This window comes from Bufo bufo, chromosome 3 (genome assembly GCF_905171765.1).
Source record: "Bufo bufo chromosome 3, aBufBuf1.1, whole genome shotgun sequence".
Classification (NCBI taxonomy): domain Eukaryota; kingdom Metazoa; phylum Chordata; class Amphibia; order Anura; family Bufonidae; genus Bufo; species Bufo bufo.
Genome location: NC_053391.1, coordinates 566,813,191 through 566,834,653, shown reverse-complemented (window position 1 = coordinate 566,834,653; position 21,463 = coordinate 566,813,191). Strand labels below are relative to the sequence as shown.

Sequence of the window (21,463 nt, the reverse complement as noted above, 5' to 3'; positions counted from 1 at the left end):
CACCCAACTTCTCTTGGGTGCTCGATTATCCAGGTCCGGGCGTCTCACAGAGTAGCGGGTGTTCTGCTTTGAGCTGTCCTACTATGTCTACCCTGTTACCCACTCCTCCTTTCGGTTGTAGGGTGTTATGCCAGCCTCTGTCTCCACTGCTTCTTCTCGCCGACTTTGTTTTGGCTCCCGCTCGGGGCATATCCCGCTCAGGGCATATCACTCCGATGTGGCTTCTGCCCCGGCCAGGCTTCAGAGGTTGTTCCTTCACTGCCCTCCCCTCTGGGGAGAGCATGGTTGTTCACTTGGATAGTTCCGGTGTTCCTTGTGGCCTCGTACCGTCTCCCTCGTTCATATTGGCTGTACTAGCTGTGCGCCAATTACCGGGTCTATCGTGTTCTGTCCTCCCGCTTGGGTGCAGATTGCGTTTTCCATTCTAGGCGATAGTCCTGCTGTAGACTTACCTTCTCTGTAACTACCCTTCGGTCAAGATTGTCCTTAGATCTCCCACACTGGGACGGTAGAACCCTTTCCTCTGGTGGCAACATCGACATGGACTTTAGCCTGTCTTGTCCTGGCATCTGTCGGATGCTGGGCGGACCCTTTCGGTTCCTTCCCTCTGCCCTTCTGCTCCCCCACTCCGGGTGGATACGGGATGACGTTGCTCAGGGGCCGACGGGACCAGTTTTGCCGGACTCTTCTGCCCGTGTTACTGGTCTGCGCCTGATCACATTGGGTTTTTCCCGCTTGCCCAGGCGATTCCAGCGGACACGCTAGTGTTTGCTCCCGGCCGTGCTTCGTCCAGGATCTATTATCGGACTTAGAGTTCTTACCTGGGGTTCTGTGGGAAGCTGGGCATTCCCCCACTCTGCCTTTCTCTCCCCATGGTTCTGTCCTTCTCCAGTCCGACCTGGGACTGGGACTCTGTTCCTCGACAAGGTCAAGTGTCGGCGCTGTCCATGCTCTTCCAGCGTTCCCTGGCCCCTCTTGGGCCTGTCAAGACCTTCTTCCACGGAGTGGCTCATTGGTTCCTCTGTACCGTCCCCCAGTACCGCCCTGGGAACTACATACTGAGCTCTCGGCCCTCCAAGCTTTCCCTTGGAGCCGTTACAGAAGTTCTCTCTACTCCTTCTGTCCTGTACGGTTGTGTTTCTGTAGCCATCGTGTCTCTAAAACGGGTGTCTGAATGGCGGCCCTTCTTGTTCCGAGCCTTCTGTCCTTCCCCAGGACAGGGCTGTTCTCCATCCCGTCCCTTCCTTCCTTCTGAAGGTGGTATCTGCCTTTCATCTCAATGAGGCCATCGTCCTCCCCTTCCCACCCCCGGGAACGGACACTTCACCGATTGGACGTTGTTCGGGCCTTGCAGTTTTACTTGGAGATCACCGGCTCTTGTCGACGCTCGGACTCTTGTGGTTCCAGGAGGTCCGCGCAAAGGTTTGACGGCCTCCAGGGTGGCTTTCCCCCGCTTCATCAGAATGGCTATTGCTGAGGTTACCGCACCAAGGGCAGGGTTCCGCCTTCAGTGTCACCGTTCATTCCACCAGAGCGGTCGGTGCCTCCTGGGCCGGAGACATTGGGCTTCGGCCGCGCAATTGTGTAAGGCGGCCGCCGGTCTTCCTTGCGCGCTTTACCAAGTTCTACAGGGTGCATACTCGGGCTTCAGCGGATGCTGCCTTTTGCAGGCGGCGGTTCCCTGATGCCTTCGGGTGCTTCAGCCTTGGAGCTGTGGTCCCCCCCCTCTTGGACTGCTCTCGGACGTCCCAAGGTCTTCTATGTCCCCCAAGGAAAATGGGCGAGAAAACGAGATTTTTGTATAACTTACCAGTAAAATCTCTTTCTCGCTCTTCCTTGGGGGACACAGCACCCACCCATTCATTGTTTTTTTTCTACACGGTTTCCGGACTAGGTTTACCACGTTGGGTAGTTGGCTTGTTGGTTCCACTTTTTGGACATTGCTTTTTCTCACTACTTGGACATGCAACTGGCAGTCTCTCTCTCCAGGCTGAGGGTATAGCTGCTGGAGGAGGGGCTTAACAGTTTTTTCTTAGTGTCACGCCTCCTAGGGAGCTGAGCTATACCCAAGGTGTTCTGTGTCCCCCAAGGAAGAGCGAGAAAGAGATTTTACTGGTAAGTTATACAAAAATCTTGTTTTTGGTACTAATCGATTAGCCCAGTGTCTGTGGAGGCAAAATCTCATAAATATCAGGACTCATTGGCATGCACTGGAGGTGTTAGAATCTAGCAGCATGAAACTTGTGGCAGGTTTTCTAAAATAAGATAGCTGGTCATAAGAAAGGATGTGTATCATTTATATGTATGTATGTGTCCATTATGTGTATTTAATGCCAGTTACATGTCTTTAACAGGTATCCTCCAGACATCAAGGGGTAAGACCATTTTTAATTTAATTAGGTGCTGAAGCACCCGAGTATATCATTACATGCATTCTTATCACCAGGTTATCTAGGATTTTCATACATGCATAGCAAATTATTTTCTTCTTTTTTTTTGTTAGATATCGCAGATTTAATTTGCTTGGTACACAAGACAAGGCATTGGAATATACGAAAGAGGAGGAGTTGGCAGTAGAGTATAAACATTTGGTATGTATTTGCATAACAATAGCATGCTTTCTTTCAATTTTTATTGAATGTTTTTTAAAATCTTAAGTGAATGTTATACACTAGAGTGCACTGTTTTTTTCTGCAGAAAACATAAAGATGTAACACCCTTTAGAAGCAACATTTTCTATTAGGCTGTATGCTCCCTATGTTTCTGCTCAAACTCAGCCTGCAGGCAGCTATCCTGGTTTGAGCAATCGACTCTTGCACACAAAAGTACATGACAAAAACTCTCCTCTATATATTCCCAACTATTGTTATCATCTTCTGTTGAATCTCCATCTTTTTTTTTTTAAACTCGCTTTATTGAAGAATAACAAGCAAGATATGCAATAGATCATTCAGAAAAGTATTCAGTGAATTACACATCTCATAATACAGAATAGAATTCTTCAGCATCATGACAAGTAAGAGCAAAGATACATCAATAACACAGTATGCCAATAAAACATCCATGTTAACAGTCTCACATTGTGTTGTGACTCCTTTAAATGAACACCTTCCTATATTCCTGAATACTGAGTGGTAAGCTATACAGAGTTGCTAAAACATAGAGTGTAGGTGGGCCGTCGTGACAGTCAGTGGAGAAGCACACCACGGTCCCCATATCTTTTGGAATTTCTGAGGGCATCCCCTGCAGGAATAGATAATCCTCTCAAAGGGAATGATATTATTAACAAGAACCTTCCATTGGCCAACCGTGGGGGGCCTGTCCGCCATCCATCTGAGAGCAAATCATCTTCGAGAATTCCCAGAAGACAAGCTTTGGGGCAAACCTCTAAAGTATCCAGGATCAAGGTGGATATGACATCAACTACCGCCCTCCAGTATGGTCGAATGTGACTACAGTCCCACACTAGGTGCCAAAAATCCGCGTTTAACTGCGCACATCTGTGACATTCCGTATGGGGCCTCCTACCCATTTTAAAAAGTCTAGTCAGGGTGAGGTAACATCCATGTAATATAAAAAGTTGTATCAGTCTATTAGTGAGGGATGGTGATACAACTACCGGAGCCTCCAAGGCCTCGCTCAATTCTTCATCTGATAAAGTAGGTATGTTCCCTCTCCATTTGCACTCCGCACCCAAGGGAGAAGCTGAGATTTTGAGATTGAGCAGGTGTGTATAAAGGGCAGATATCAGTCCCCTCAGCCCCTGAGTTCTAAAAACCCCAATGAGTGAATATGCCGATACCGGCCCTTTAAGAGCCCGTATCTGGGCATGGAGGGCATGTCTCAACTGCAAATATCTAAAGAAATGTGGTCTCAAAATTCCCACTTTGGTCTGTAACTGAGAGAAGGAAAATAGAATACCATTTTCATATAAATCTTTCAAATAATGTATCCCGTATCCTTTCCACATAATTTCCCCCTCACAATGTAACAGATGAGGAAGCAGTGGATTATTCCACAGCGGAATATCATCCGGTAGATCATTGAATTGCTGCATCTTTGCAGCCCTCCACACCTGGTGCGCGAGTCTATGGATCTGTAAAAGCGAACCTGATACAGATGCCAGGCCTTCAAGAACAGGCCATAGAGTGGAGAGCCGCAAGTACTCCTGCAAATAATATTCAGAAATTAGGAAGTGCATCCCGGGTCACCTATGGCACCAAATACCGCAGTTGACCAGCAAGGAAATACAAAAATAGGTCTGGCAAAGCCGCCCCACCGAATCTCCATCTTTTTACTGTCTTGGGAGAGGGAATTAGGTATATCTGTATCGAAAGCAGACAAGACCTTAATTTTAGCTCATTCTCATGGCTTCTCACCTTGTATAAAAATACAGGAAAATCACTATAAATTACTGTCACGATGGTATAAAACATCAGATCTTTTGTTTGGACCTGGTTTATCATCCACCAGACTCTGTTGGAGATGTCATTCCCATTTTGGCATGCCAAGTCATATATTGGGGGTATTGTGCACTAGTCAGCTCCTTTTGGATGAAGGTTCAAGCACATATGTGAGCTGTAGGCGCCCTGAGATTAATCTTACAGTAGGACTGGTGCTGCTTGCTCAACCCACATCTCATTTATGTCCATCTAAACACTCTTTGTTAACGCACCTTCTAGCTACGGCCAAATGCTTAATACCTCTTCATGGGTTGCAATCCTATCCACTGACTGAACATCAGTGGTTGGAGAAAGTGCATCAACTGTGTCATATGGAGGAGCTAACTAGCTGGCAAGCTCATAGACACAGGGCCGTCTTTACCAAGGGGCAAAAGGGGCAGGTGTCAGGCTGTCAGCTGTGATCTAGGACCTTAGCTGTGATCTAGGACCTTAGCTGTGATCTAGGACCTTAGATGACATCATCACCATGTGACCAGTAACCTAGCAATATTACTGGTCACATGGCTATGAGGTCATCAAGGTCCTATCAGGAGTGTTGCAGGAGAAGTTTCCCTTACTGTGGAGCTTTTTTTTGTGTGAAGATTACATCAGAAAAAGGTGACAGGGGCTGTTATGCTAATATACTGTAAACTACTGTATAGTGGGGTGCTCTATACTGTGGGGGGCCTGTATACTGTGGGGGGCCTGTATACTGTGGGGGGGCCTGTATACTGTGGGGGGGCTGTATACTGGGGGGGGGCTGTATAGTGTGGGGAGCCTGTATAGTGTGGGGGGCCTGTATACTGTGTGTGGGGGGGGGGGGCTTTATACTGTGTGGGGGGCTGTATACTGTGTGGGGGGCTGTATACTGTGGGGGGGGTCCTGTATAGTGTGGGGTCCTGTATAGTGTGGGGGGCTGTATAGTGTGGGGGGCTGTATAGTGTGGGGGGCTGTATACTGTGGGTGCTGTATATTGTGGAGTGCTATACTGCTGTACTGTATACTGTGGGGGGCTGTATACTGTATACTGTGGGTGCTGTATAGTGTGGAGTGCTATACTGCTGTACTGTATATTGTGGGGGGCTGTATAGTGTGGGGTGCTGTATCGTGTATAGTTTGGGGTGCTGTATACAGTGAGGTGCTATACTGCTCTACTGTATACTGTGAGGTGCTGTATACTGTGGACTGCTATACTGCTCTACTATATACTATGGGGTACTGTATATTGTGGGGTGCTATACTGCATACTGTGTGGTGCTGTATACTATAGGGTGCTATACTGCATACTGTGGGTTGCTGTATACTATAGGGTGCTATACTGCATACTGTGGGGTGCTGGGGTGCACTGTAACACTAGGGTGAGCCGAGCCCTGGTCTCCTTCCTGCCCACTTCCAGCCTGAGCCCAGCTGCCCAGAGCACTGATCCTGAGCCGCTGGAGTCTTCAGAACTGGAAGTATTTACAGTCATTCACTGTACTCTACCAGATGTGTGGATTTTTTGTGTGTGTGTTGTGGTGGAGGGCGTGATTGCCTGCTAAGGTGTGGGAAGGCGGGATCCAGGGGGCCCAAGTAAATTTTTGCCCAGGGTCCAATCAATATTAAAGACGGCCCTGCATAGACATGATCTTTTTCTACTTGCTTGGGATCCTTAGCTACTATATGCCAAAATGTTTGTCTCATATTGATCATTTCTGCTTTTTCTACCTGAGGTCTTGACCCATGGACCTCCATAATAGTTGTTGAATATCGCATGTTACAGAGGTGGACAGGCCACAGGGTGGATTGATACTTGGAGTATCTGACAAGCCCCCGGATATCTCCCACTTTTCACCCCTCACCCCCTTCCCTTTCCTTGCCCCCCCCCCCCCCCCCCCCCCTTCCATCTCTTTTACGCTGGCTTAGTGCATATGTATATTTTATTTGTCTTTTATTATTGCTGTGGATATGTCTGCACAGGTCAGTCTATCTTACACTGGCACTCTTTTATGCGCAATGATATGTTAAAAATGACTATGTATTGTACTTTGGTAACCTACAGGATCGGAGCAACTTTGGCCAAAATGTGATAGCTAGACGAATGGGTCAGAGCATCTCCAAAAATATTAGGTCTTGTGAGGTATTCATGGTTTGCAGTGGTTAGTACACAAGGACTACAAGTGGCAGCAGACTTCCATGTGCAAAGACACATTTAAACAATGGAAACATAAATAAATGTAAATTGCATCACTGCTATACTTACTATATGAAAATTACAAGCATTTTGTGCACATTTTTTTAATCAAAATTGTGTTGAGCCCATCTACCGTACCAGTGACAAAGTGGCTTTCAACAGACTGCTCCTATACTGTCAGATTTGTCTCTCCTGGTCTTTTGGCCTACAAAATTAAGGCTAATCTAGAATCCGCTATATTATACTCTGATTAGAAGCCCTGGGCATACTGGGACCAAGAACATGGTCTAAATAGGGGAAGCCACTCTCCAAATGCACAATGCAAAAAACAAAGCTAGACCAGCATCTTCAAAAATGTGAAAAAAGAGTTCATTCTACCATGTCTGCAATGTAAAATCAAACAAGGGCTACAAGAAGCAGCACACTGCCATGCGCAAAGACACATATGGACACATGAATAAATGTAAATTAAATCACTGCTATACTTACTATATGAAATTAGAAGCTCTTTTAAATCAAAGTTGTGTTGGGCCCGTCTACCGATGACAAGGTGGCTTCCAACAGACATGACCTATACTATCAGACTTGCCTCTCCTGGGTTTTTGGCCTAAAAAATTAAGGGCAATGTAGAATCCAGCTACATTATACTCTGAGTAGAAACCCGGAGGTACCTTCCAGAAGTGGTCCAAGGAAATATAGTTTGTGACAGGGTTGTGGGCACATAAGGCCTTATTGATGTGCCTAGGGACTAATAGCTAGCCCCTATAGTCCCATCCCATAGAACATATGTGTCAAACACAAGGCGCGTAGCCTAGTTTTTTGTGGCGCGCAGGTGAGGACAGTTATATATGTGAGTAGTTAGTGCCGCTCACCGCATGGAAGTGCCCATACTTGTCTCCCACAGCCACAGTGCGACAGCGTTCAGAATGTCCTGACGCTTGCGTCAGGACGCTCTGTGTGGGGCTCAAAGCGGGCGCCGCCTACGCCATATTGCTGCGCTGCTGCCTCCTCCTCCTTTTTCCATCCGGAAGTGGTCTTAGCAGCGCAGCACCATCTTAGAGCGTGACTGCTTAGTATGCTGCTTCACCTTGTATATTCTGATATGTTCCATGCTGGTATATTCTGGGCATCTCCTGTACCTGTAGCCAGGTCCATAAATATTGGGACATCGACACAATTCTAACATTTTTGGCTCTATACACCACCACAATGGATTTGAAATGAAACTAACAAGATGTGCGTGCTTTAACTGCAGACTGTCAGCTTTAATTTGAGGGTATTTACATCCAAATCAGGTGAACGGTGTAGGAATTACAACAGTTTGCATATGTGCCTCCCACTTGTTAAGGGGCCAAAAGCAATGAGACAGAATAATAATCATAAATCAAACTTTCACTTTTTAATACTTGGTTGCAAATCCTTTGCAGTCAATTACAGTCTGAAGTCTGGAACACATAGACATCACCAGACGCTGGGTTTCATCCCTGGTGATGCTCTGCCAGGCCTCTACTGCAACTGTCTTCAGTTCCTGCTTGTTCTTGGGGCATTTTCCCTTCAGTTTTGTCTTCAGCAAGTGAAATGCATGCTCAATCAGATTCAGGTCAGGTGATTGACTTGTCCATGGCATAACATTCCACTTCTTTCCCTTAAAAAACTCTTTGGTTGCTTTTGCAGTATGCTTTGGGTCATTGTCCATCTGCACTGTGAAGCGCCGTCCAATGAGTTCTGAAGCATTTGGCTGAATATGAGCAGATAATATTGCCCGAAATACTTCAGAATTCATCCTGCTGCTTTTGTCAGCAGTCACATCATCAATAAATACAAGAGAACCAGTTCCATTGGCAGCCATACATGCCCACGCCATGACACTACCACCACCATGCTTCACTGATGAGGTGGTATGCTTAGGATCATGAGCAGTTCCTTTCCTTCTCCATACTCTTCTCTTCCCATCACTCTGGTACAAGTTGATCTTGGTTTCATCTGTCCATAGGACGTTGTTCCAGAACTGTGAAAGCTTTTTTAGATGTTGTTTGGCAAACTCTAATCTGGCCTTCATGTTTTTGAGGCTCACCAATGGTTTACATCTTGTGGTAAACCCTCTGTATTCAATATGGTGAAGTCTTCTCTTGATTGTTGACTTTGACACACATACACCTACCTCATGGAGAGTGTTCTTGATCTGTTGTGAAGAGTGTTTTCTTTACCAGAGAGAGAATTCTTCGATCATCCACCACAGTTGTTTTCCGTGGTCTTCCGGGTCTTTTGGTGTTGATAAGCTCACCGGTGCGTTCCTTCTTTTTAAGAATGTTCCAAACAGTTGTTTTGGCCACGCCTAATGTTTTTGCTATCTCTCTGATGGGTTTGTTTAGTTTTTTCAGCCTAATGATGGCTTGCTTCACTGATAGTGACAGCTCTTTGGATCTCATCTCGAGAGATGACAGCAACAGATTCCAAATGCAAATAGCACACTTGAAATGAACTCTGGGCCTTTTATCTGCTCATTGTAATTGGGATAATGAGGGAATAACGCACACCTGGCCATGGAACAGCTGAGAAGCCAATTGTCCCATTACTTTTGGTCCCTTAACAAGTGGGAGGCACATATGCAAATTGTTGATACACCGTTCACCTGATTTTAATGTAAATACCCTCAAATTAAAGCTGACAGTCTGCAGTTAAAGCACATCTTGTTTGTTTCATTTTAAATCTATTGTGGTGGTGCATAGAGCCAAAAATATTAGAATTGTGTCGATGTCCCAATATTTATGGACCTGACTGTATATATATATATATATATATATATATATATATATATAAAAAGGACGTGTATATGTGTGTATTAGGGCTGCACGATATTGGAATTTTGTGCGATTGCGATTAGGGCCCTACAAATTGTGATAACGATATGCGATGCGATATTTTAAGGGAATTGTGCTAGAGGTCTATTTGCTTGGATTTTCCCATATGAGCCGCTGACGCGGCTGGGTATGACATAGTTATGGGGGATCTGTGGATGGCACTGTTATTGGGGATCTGTGGATGATGCACTGTTATGGGGGATCTGTGGATGATGCACTGTTATGTGGGATCTGTGGATGATGCACTGTTATGGGGGATCTGTGGATGATGCACTGTTATGGGGGATCTGTGGATGATGCACTGTTATGGGGGATCTGTGGATGATGCACTGTTATGGGGGATCTGTGGATGATGCACTGTTATGGGGATCTGTGGATGACGCTGTTATGTGGGGGATCTGTGGAAGACGCTGTTATGTGGGGGATCTCTGGATGACGCTGTTATGTGGGGGATCTGTGGATGACGCTGTTATGTGGGGGATCTGTGGATGACGCTGTTATGTGGGGGATCTGTGGATGACGCTGTTATGGGGGATCTGTGGAGGACGCTGTTATGGGGGATCTGTGGAGGACGCTGTTATGGGGGATCTGTGGAGGACACTGTTATGGGGATCTGTGGAGGACACTGTAATGGGGGACCTGTGGATGACGCTGTTATGGGGTGGATCTGTGGATGGCACTGTTATAGGGGATGTGTGCTATGACACATAGGGTCATGAGGGGGGCCAGCATAAGACACACATATAGCATCTTATGCAAAAATAAAAATAAAAACAGGCACTCACCAGCTGGTATGTCTATAGTAGAATGTTTATATAAAATATCACATAAAATATCACATAAAATATAAAATACAAAATAAAATACAATGTATCATAATATGCACTGGGGTTGGCACATATATTATATCACATCCGCTCTGTTGCACACAATACAAATATTATAGCGATATATTTCAGAAGAGTTGCTTCAATATAATGGATTGATAAAAAAGAAAGAAAGTGATACTGTGTATAATAAATAAGATCAAAAATCTAAAAGATGTTAGAAAAGAAGAAGAACAAGATCAATTGAGGAGAATAATATTACCCTTTAACAAACAACACAAACAGATAGAAGGAATAGTGAGAAAGCACTGGCATCATCTGTTGAATGACAGACTAATAGGCCCTTTGGTTAGTAATGGTTCTCAAATAACATACACAAGAGCTCAGAATTTATCTTTAAAGGTGGCACCAACAGTTATAGACAAAAAGAACAAATTATCTATGCAAGGTTGGTTGAATTTGAGTGGGTTCTACAAATGTGGGAAATGTGGGATATGCAAACTAACATCGTTTCCTAGAAAGACCACCGAAATTCAATCCCGGGTAAACTCCTTTACATGGAAAATAAGGGAGTTTCTGACCTGTAGCTCTAGTAACATTCTGTATATGATAGAGTGCCAGTGCAAGAAACAATACATTGGGAGGACAAAACGTACACTAAAAAAAAAAGACTGTCAGAACACATCACAAATATAAAAAATGGCTATGAAAAGCACTCTCTCTCACTACATTACAAAGAACATCATAATAAAAATCCTGAAGGTATGGTCTTCGTAGCCTTTGAAAAAGTGGATGTGCACTGGAGAGGAGGAGACCATATTGCCAGGATGTCAAGACAGGAATCCAGACGAATTTTTGATTTTGAAACACTCCTTCCACGAGGACTCAACTCGGACTTTGAGTTGTTCGGTTTCCTGTAGATGTTGGTGGGGGGTGCCCTCCTCTGATGGGAGATCCTGAGGTTTGCTGTTCAGCGGCACTGGGATCTCCCCTCGGAGTTGGGCTCCCTCCACATAAACAACTATCAATATCTCCTAATACTCCAGAATACCGAGTAACTTAATGGATAGAAGAGGCAAATATCACATAAAAATAAAATAAAAATAAAAACAATAAGAACAAAAATTTAATTATTCAACAATATCCTTCAAGATTGATGAATTTTGTTCCCAAATGATGAGGGATAACAGGAATAGACATGAGAAAGTGGAATCCACAAAAAACGCACCAAAAACGCATTAAAAACGCATATGCGTTTTTTTGGAGTTTGATGCGTTTTTTGTTTTTTTGATACGATTGGAGGAACCCTATACAGGGAGTGCAGAATTATTAGGCAAGTTGTATTTTTGAGGATTAATTTTATTATTGAACAACAACCATGTTCTCAATGAACCCAAAAAACTCATTAATATCAAAGCTGAATATTTTTGGAAGTAGTTTTTAGTTTGTTTTTAGTTTTAGCTATTTTAGGGGGATATCTGTGTGTGCAGGTGACTATTACTGTGCATAATTATTAGGCAACTTAACAAAAAACAAATATATACCCATTTCAATTATTTATTTTTACCAGTGAAACCAATATAACATCTCAACATTCACAAATATACATTTCTGACATTCAAAAACAAAACAAAAACAAATCAGTGACCAATATAGCCACCTTTCTTTGCAAGGACACTCAAAAGCCTGCCATCCATGGATTCTGTCAGTGTTTTGATCTGTTCACCATCAACATTGCGTGCAGCAGCTACCACAGCCTCCCAGACACTGTTCAGAGAGGTGTACTGTTTTCCATCCTTGTAAATCTCACATTTGATGATGGACCACAGGTTCTCAATGGGGTTCAGATCAGGTGAACAAGGAGGCCATGTCATTAGATTTTCTTCTTTTATACCCTTTCTTGCCAGCCACGCTGTGGAGTACTTGGACGCGTGTGATGGAGCATTGTCCTGCATGAAAATCATGTTTTTCTTGAAGGATGCAGACTTCTTCCTGTACCACTGCTTGAAGAAGGTGTCTTCCAGAAACTGGCAGTAGGACTGGGAGTTGAGCTTGACTCCATCCTCAACCCGAAAAGGCCCCACAAGCTCATCTTTGATGATACCAGCCCAAACCAGTACTCCACCTCCACCTTGCTGGCGTCTGAGTCGGACTGGAGCTCTCTGCCCTTTACCAATCCAGCCACGGGCCCATCCATCTGGCCCATCAAGACTCACTCTCATTTCATCAGTCCATAAAACCTTAGAAAAATCAGTCTTGAGATATTTCTTGGCCCAGTCTTGACGTTTCAGCTTGTGTGTCTTGTTCAGTGGTGATCGTCTTTCAGCCTTTCTTACCTTGGCCATGTCTCTGAGTATTGCACACCTTGTGCTTTTGGGCACTCCAGTGATGTTGCAGCTCTGAAATATGGCCAAACTGGTGGCAAGTGGCATCTTGGCAGCTGCACGCTTGACTTTTCTCAGTTCATGGGCAGTTATTTTGCACCTTGGTTTTTCCACACGCTTCTTGCGACCCTGTTGACTATTTTGAATGAAACGCTTGATTGTTCGATGATCACGCTTCAGAAGCTTTGCAATTTTAAGAGTGCTGCATCCCTCTGCAAGATATCTCACTATTTTTGACTTTTCTGAGCCTGTCAAGTCCTTCTTTTGACCCATTTTGCCAAAGGAAAGGAAGTTGCCTAATAATTATGTACACCTAATATAGGGTGTTGATGTCATTAGACCACACCCCTTCTCATTACAGAGATGCACATCACCTAATATGCTTAATTGGTAGCAGGCTTTCGAGCCTATACAGCTTGGAGTAAGACAACATGCATAAAGAGGATGATGTGGTCAAAATACTCATTTGCCTAATAATTCTGCACACAGTGTATATGGGAACATTATATAATATGAATTTGAAATTTTAAATAACAGGAAGATTTTAAAACAATAAGAAAACATATAAAAATAAAGGTTGTCTGAAAATAAGGAATACTGACTTTTTGTGCCTTAAATTAAACATTTTAATGCATTATTTTAACTTTATTAAGAATATAAGTTGTAATAAAAGTAAAACTGTCTATAGAGATATATATGTAACACTATGCACTGAGGATAAGGCAAATTGCCCAATTAGAGGATAATTCATTCATGCTGGGTGTAGGGTGGGGTTTGTGAACACTGGAGCATATAAAGAAGAGGGTAGTAGCACTTGCAATATAGCCACTGAGGAAGAGGGAGACCCCTCAAAACGCGTCTGGTTGGTCCTGCAAGCTACAAATTACCCACCCTAACCCGAGGAAAGAGACCTATACATCGTTGGTCAATACAAGCACATTGTTGGTGATCTGGATACCAGCGAAAGCGAAACTGGTTAGACTTATCGCGAGACTACGCGATCCCTGCACATTACTTCCTGGAAGGCGACACGCAAAGACATCACGTGGAACGCCGAGACCGGAGGGCAGGGCAGTAAGCAGTGAACTTAAAGTACCGGATCCCACATTGTGACATAAAGGACCCAGCGACCATTGGCAGCATAAATCACACAGGCATTCTAAAAGGGCAAGGTAAGAGGGTTTACGGATAGGGGGACGCCCCATTCATAAAACCCGTCTACTTTAATATATACTGAACCCTGAGTGCGGACTTTGTATGCTGGTGAAACCAGATGTTTCACATCTCTATATTAGCGCTACATTAGTTGCTATATCAATCTATATGGACACAATTATCACCTAAGAAGACACATGCAAGTTCTTTACAGCTGCTCATTCAGCAGTTTTTTTCACTTTTGAATAACCCTTCATTCACAGGTATTAATCCTTATACGGGACATTTCTGTCACAGATTTTTGATCTTATTTATTATACACAGTATCACTTTCTTTCTTTTTTATCAATCCATTATATTGAAGCAACTCTTCTGAAATATATCGCTATAATATTTGTATTGTGCGCAACAGAGCGGATGTGATATAATATATGTGCCAACCCCAGTGCATATTATGATACATTGTATTTTATTTTGTATTTTATATTTTATGTGATATTTTATATAAACATTCTACTATAGACATACCAGCTGGTGAGTGCCTGTTTTTATTTTTATTTTTGCATTTGAAGTACATTTGTTACATTGGATGAACGGGTGAGACATCCAAAAAACAGAGCACCTTAACCACGCTAACAGACACGGGTGAGCCACGATATAATTATACTATATAGCATCTTATGCTGGTCCCCCTCATGGCCTTATGTGTCCCCTCATGTGTCCTAAACTGTGCACATAACTGGCTTTGTGTGTAAAGTATTTTACTACTGTCTGAAACAATCTCTCTCCTATTGATAAAATGGCCAGCCTCTGTACTCACTTTCACTATGAATGCATGGTAACGAGCGGGCCATCACTTAGTTACGCTCCTTCCACTTAATTCAGGAAGCAGGAGCGTGACTAAGTGACGTCAGTCACACGCCGGGCCCGCTCGCTGCAGTGCATTCATAGTGACAGTGAGTACAGAGGCTGGCCATTTTATCAATAGGAGAGAGCTTGTTTCAGACAGTAGTAAAATACTTTACACACAAAGCCAGTTATGTGCGCGGGGCCCCTTCATATATAATCACAGCATTTTCGGGTCAGCCAAATCGCCATATCGCATTTGGCGATTATCGCGATTCGATTATTTTTTCGATATATCGTGCAGCCCTAGTGTGTATGTATGTTCTGCGATCACTCAAAAACACAACCATCGATTTCAACGAAACTTGATATACACATCCATTGCTCTCTAGAACGTACCGTTCCTGAGATATTCCCAAAAAATTACCTGCATTAGCCAATACAAGCCTGCAAGTCTTTCTCTTCATTCGCCAACTGCCATACACACGGTCACATATCCCTTATCAGCCAATAGACGCTCGCAGGCCCTTAGTCTCCACACACACAGCTTTACTCCAGGTTTCCATAACAACCGAGCCAACCCAAGCCGCACGACACATAGGGCACAACTACGCTGCTACATGCATTCATCTTGGATGGATTTTTTTGTGACTGTCGTGTCGCAGTCGCAGCATGTCACATGTCGCAGTGTGACACCATAGCCTATCATTACAAAAATTGTTGAGACAAAATGTTGCGCAACGCATGTCATCGTGTAGCCCTAGCCTTAAAGGGGCAGGGCCCTGTGGAGGTCACATAAAGGGGCGGGCACTGTGCAGGTCACTGTTAAAGGGATGGGCACTGTGGAGGTTACTGCTAAAGGGGCGGGCACTGTGGAGGTCACTGTTAAAGGGGTAGGGCCCTGTGGAGGTCACTGTTAAAGGGGTAGGGCTCTGTGGAGCTCACTGTTAAAGGTGCGGGCACTGTGGAGGTCACTGTTAAGGGGGCGGGCACTGTGACGGTCACTGTTAAAGGGATGGACACTGTGGAGGTCACTTTTAAAGGGGTGGGGTGGTGTATAGGTCACTGTTAAGGGGGCATGCCCCTGAGAAGGTCAATGTCAAGGGAGTGAGGTGCTGTGAAACTCACTGTTAAAGGGGTGGGCTGCTGTGAAGCTCAAAGTTAAGGGGATGGGCTTCTGTAGATGTCCCATTGTAAGGAGGCGGGGCACTGTGGGGGGAGGGGTCAGTGTTAAGGAGTGAGGGGCAGTGGAGTTCACTGTTAAGGGGCAGGGTGCTGTAGAGGTCACTGTTATGGGGGATACTGTCGATATCTTTTAACAACACACAGAAACATTAAATGAAATAGATTAAATATACCCGTGCAAAGCTGGGTCCTTCTGCTCGTATAGTTATATATGTACCGCTGGAATAAGTTATACATCTTGTAGCGTTATGGTGGTATAACCTGGGTATCTTCTGTATTGTACAGGAGATGCCCAGGTTATGGTCCTCCATATCATATATACAAGAAGATTTATAACTTATACTGACTGTACATATATAATTATATTATATTTTGTGTTATTTAACAATATGTTAACATTAGCCTTATGGTTGCCTTCAACAGGCGATACGCCTAACTGGCATAGTTACATTTATACAGTCGCAGAATTACCAACGCCCCTTTGAAGACAACCTTAAGGCTGATGTGGCCCTTGGCAAAAATGAGTTTGACACCCCTACCACAGAAGAACTCTTTAGCACAAATTGCTGGAAAAGTTACTGCTAGTTCTTATCAAAAGGCTTCAGAAGACACAGTGCATTACAGCTTGTACACAGTATTAGGCAGGTGCTTGTAATGTTATGGCTGATCAGTGTATGGCCCCCACTGTAAAAAAATATATAAATTGTGTACCAATGCAAATTGGCCTGCTCATGCTAAAAGGGATATTCTTTTGGCTTCTACTGGGTATATAAGAGGCCTTTCTCTTTTGGTGTTATACTTGGCGTGTAGGCTTAGCACGAGTACTCACGCTGTGAGTCATTTATTATTGGTGTCTATATAAGAGGTCTTGTGGATACCTTCATATACATTTGCCATATTTACCGTGAAAGCTGTGAATAAGGCCTAATAGTAGTAATTTTACAACAATTTAACTGTCTTTCTATAGACACTGAGAGAACAAAAAGCTGGTGGCGGAGGAAAAGGAAGTAAAGGTGCAAATGATGTAAGTAATACATGTATAGTTGCGGTACATGAATCTTTCCATCTTATCGTATATGTCATTGTTGCCCTTTGTTTTTCTGTTGTTGTTTAGGGCTTGTTGAGTGTCATGGAAGAGCTTCACATCATTACCTTGAAGACTCAGTTCAACTATGAGGGAGTGAAGTTGGACATAGAGGTACATTAAGCAGGTTATAGAGCAGAAGGAGCTGAGCAGATTAATATATGGTTTTGTGGGAAAAAATTGAGAAAAGCTTTTATTTTATACATTTATATCCCTACTCTTTCTGACTTCAGTTGTACACTGTTATCCGTGATTGGTAGCATGGCCTGATGTAGCAAGCGATCGTCGGGAAGGAAGCGTCCCTTCCTGATAGTCGCCTGTTCATCAGTGAAGGAGACCGCTGCTATTACATGCTGCGATCTCCTCCACAGTATGGGGATGAGCGATCACTAATTCCATCAATCGTCCCAACACTGTTTGCCGGTAGCAGAGACTGTTTAAACATCACGATCTGCTGCCGGCAAATGATGATTTAGATGTCTGCAGAAACAATACTATAAACTGATCAAGTAATCAGCAGCACTTTTACACCCTCCGATAATCGCTAACGAGCGTTTGAAGAATATAGTGGTTAGGTTGGTTCCCATTGCATCTGTACTATTATGTGGATCAGATCTGTAGCTAATTCGGCATTATATAGTGATTGTCAGTGTTTGTCTCCCTAGCATACCTATTTCAAATTCTTGATCTCTTTCTTTATAATATATTGTTGTAGCGTTTCTGCCCTACTTCAGGCACCTTTTCAAATAAATGCCTTTGGTGTGTCTTTTAGGCTAGTACTTTGCCTTTTGTTGTGATCTCCAACCTCACTCAGTTTGTACGAGCATGGGCATCGGTATTGTGGTTCAACCTGATTAGCCCTGACCCCAAGGTAAGGATGTCTGTGGCTTATATAGCAATATTTACACCACTAATGTTATACCGCAATTATTCTCCAGTGCACACAAACCATTGCTTTCTATAATGGGGACCCTGCAGTGTGCACACTACATATTAACTCTTTGATGCTTGCTTAGAATTGTTAGCAAGCATTGAACTTATAGGGGGTATCTAACTAGTAGAAACTCTGTCCATATGCCCTACTAGGTATATGGATGTCGCAGCTTAAAGGGGTTGACCACTATGTGTTACTAGCTGCACATATGGTGGAAACGACACATACATGCAGCTAGTAATAGGCATTATTAAAGCATCTGTCCTGATGTCCAATGGTTTAATATGCCTAATCTATGTTTATTTGAAGATCTGGTACTGCGCTCCCAAATTGGCTTTTAATGCAGTTTCATGTGACCTGTCCATCAGCAGCATCCGTTCACTTACACTGGGGACGGAGTGCAGCTGTTCTAGATCCCCTGTCCCAGTGTCAATGAATGGAATCTGCTGATGAATGAGACTGGTCACATGACCCTCCATGAGCAGCCCTTTTGGGAGCTGGATGAAGCAGGTAAGCGTACCTGCAAGTAAACAAAAATTAGGCATGTTAAACCATCAGACGTTGGCGCCGATGGTTTAATAACGCCTATTACTATGTGCATGTATCTGCTGCTCCCAGCACCTAGATAGTGGTCAACCCCTTTAAATGTTTCCATTTTGCATCCTGAAGCAAGAACTCTATAGTTGCTGAAACATGACATTTACTGTAGTCCTCAAAAGCAGTTGACCAGACCCTAATAATGGACTTTGTTGATTTGAGTGCATGTTTTTATTTTTAGGATGTGGCTTTTTTCTCCAATCCTCCAGCTGCTCCATGGATTCTGGTAGCAGATGTGCTTAGTTGGCAATTCTCGTTCTGCACGAAACGGGGTCTGAATGCAAACCAGCTGCAAATGCTAGGAAAGAAGCTATGTGGTAAAGCATTGTTCAGTCATTCTCTTAGTTTTTTATTTTCTTTAAATGACAAGGGCGCAGACATATTCCCTGTGCATTTGTGTTCCAAGTATCTGGAATGATATATAGTACTTTCTTTCTTGTGGCAGCTCCATCACTGAGGGTCTGACTGTTGGAAACTGGAGCAGAAATGTAATATTACATAGCAGAGATAAAAATCTAAGGGTGGCTGCGCATAGTCACATAGTCTTCCAGAAACACAGGGAAAGGGGGGCGGAGCCTAGCGGCGCATGGAGTAGGACGCACGCCGCACTAGCTCCGGCAATTATCCTGTCTTTAATACCTCAAACGGTGGCGATATACTCTTAAAACTTCTGAAGGAGCGGGGGACACAGTTAGGAAGCGGTCCGGTACAAGAGACAACAATATGCCTGCGAAAAGAGGCAAAACGCCGAGCCGGCAGGACAGAGAGGCAAGATCCCAAGATGGCGCTGAGGAGGAAGAGTGGCCCGACCTGAGAGCGGCGGTGAGTCAGGGAGCGGCAGTGCGGCTAGAGCGCTTCGCCCATAAATCGCACCAGTCCCCCAGCCATGTATGGGGAGAAGAAGAGGGCACCCTGGCACAAGTGGAGGAAGGAGTAAGGGAGCAAGATGACCCCTGTATTGATGACCAGCATTCCCCAGTCCAGCATGAGGGGGGGGCGAGTTCTAGCCTGTGCAGCACTGAAAAGTGTCTGCAAGTGATTAATGCCCCTGAGCCCACCTTGGAAGATGTGATGGCAGCTATTGCCAGCTGTAACGTCACTCTCCAGAATATGAACATCAACATTGGAAGCCTAAAAGCGGACATATCTATTATCCGGCATGACCTGCATAAAGTGGCTGAGCGCACCTCAGAGGTGGAGAGGAGGGTCTCAGATCTGGAAGATGGGGCTGTTACCCTACAGAGAGAGAGCAGGGCTGCGTCAAAGGATATAGCGGCGCTCTATGCGAAAACTGACGACCTCGAAAACCGCTCTCGCCGCAATAATGTTAGGCTGGTGGGCATTCCTGAGAAGTCTGAGGGCCCAGAGGCTACGGATTTTATTGAGAAATGGCTTGCGGAAAAATTCAGTGATAAAGGACTCTCTGCTCTGTATGCTGTGGAACGAGCACATAGGGTCCCCACCAGGCCTTTGCCGCCAGGACGTCCGCCACGTCCAATACTGGCTAAAATCCTGCATTATCGAGACAGAGACACTATACTGAGGGCCGCAAGGTCTCATCCTGATTTAAAAATCAATGGGGTTCAGGTGTCTCTGTTCCCTGACTATTCGTCAGATGTACAGAAAAAGAGGGCTCGCTTTGTGGAGATTAAACGGAGGCTGAGAGATTTGCAAGTACAGTACTCCATGATGTTCCCGGCCAGGCTCAGGGTGGTGGCGTTTGGATCCGCTGTGTTCTTTGAAGACTCTGACTCTGCGGTCAAGTGGCTGGATCAAAATGAGCGTCGCCTTAGGATTCCATCAACAGACACCTGAGACTGATGGACATTCCTGCTCTTGAGTGAAGCTTTGATGTCCCCTGGACTGTTCACCCACCGTTGTGGACATTTTCTTTTGTCTTTAGCCGGTTGCTGGAGACATTTTGTGGGTAGAGCATACGCCCGAGGTTGCTCCCCACCTTCTCAATGTGGCTGCGTATGGTATCTTGTTGGGTGCTGTGCTGCTTCAGGCGCTGTTGGGCCAGGTTCGCAATGTTGGCCCCGAGTTCATTACTGAATATAATTATGCTACATATGTTTATTGTCTGGGGGGGGGGGGGGGGGGTGGTTGGGTGGGGGGAGGGAGGGGGGAAGGGTTTAGCGGGGGTTAATACTGTCAAAGGGGCTATTGATGGCAATTCTAAAATGCTGAAACGTACAGTCCTTGTATATTTTGTCGAGGGGAATAGAGAAGAGATGGGAGTCTGTAATCTGGTGATTAACATTATTTTTCCTCGCAGCTGTTGGGAAGTGAAGAGGTGTAAATATCAAATGTACTTTTATGTATGTATGCACTCTTATGGGACCTGTCACGAGAATACTTAGCTGGAATGTGAGGGGAATGGCGGATGCTACAAAGAGATACGGTCTGTTCCGGTACCTATCTAGATATCAGCCGGCAATAATATGCTTGCAAGAAACGCATATGACCAAACAATCTATACATGTCATGCAAAAGCCGTGGCTGGGGTATTCGGCGCATTCCGTCTTCTCCTCGCATTCCAGGGGGGTTAGTATCCTAGTTCATAAGAATATCATATTTGAATGCCTCAGGATATGTGTGGATGATGAGGGAAGGTTTATAGGAATGCTTTGTGTGGTCCAAGGGATGTGAATGGTGTTAGCGACAATCTATATACCCCCACCATTTTCCTCGGTGCCTTTAAGGAAGCTCATAGAGTTTATGGCAGAATTTTCTGAACTTCCAATGTTGATAGTGGGAGATTTCAATAATGTACTGGAATGTACGGGTGAAACCTCGTTTGCAAGAATACTGAGGGAAGTAGGTCTGATGGATGTATGGAGAGAGACCCACCCCCTGGACAGGAAATACTCGTGTTGCTCCTCGACCTATGGCTCCCTGTCGCGTATAGATCTGGGTCTGGTAAATGCTCATATGTTCCCGTTTGTACAGAATTCAGAATATCTCTCTAGGACCCT

The 21,463-nt window shown here is 44.5% G+C and overlaps 1 protein-coding gene across 2 annotated transcripts in view; it reads left to right on the top strand.

Moving 5' to 3' along the window:
* Nucleotides 1-21,463, top strand: part of STAT2 (signal transducer and activator of transcription 2) — a 142,855-nt gene that overhangs the window by 71,930 nt on the left and 49,462 nt on the right. For both annotated transcript variants that reach the window (XM_040425607.1, XM_040425608.1), the window contains exons 12-17: nt 2,355-2,375; nt 2,504-2,591; nt 16,838-16,894; nt 16,985-17,068; nt 17,727-17,825; nt 18,667-18,802. In XM_040425607.1, coding sequence (XP_040281541.1) covers nt 2,355-2,375; nt 2,504-2,591; nt 16,838-16,894; nt 16,985-17,068; nt 17,727-17,825; nt 18,667-18,802 — 485 coding nt within the window. The remainder of the gene's footprint in view (nt 1-2,354; nt 2,376-2,503; nt 2,592-16,837; nt 16,895-16,984; nt 17,069-17,726; nt 17,826-18,666; nt 18,803-21,463) is intronic.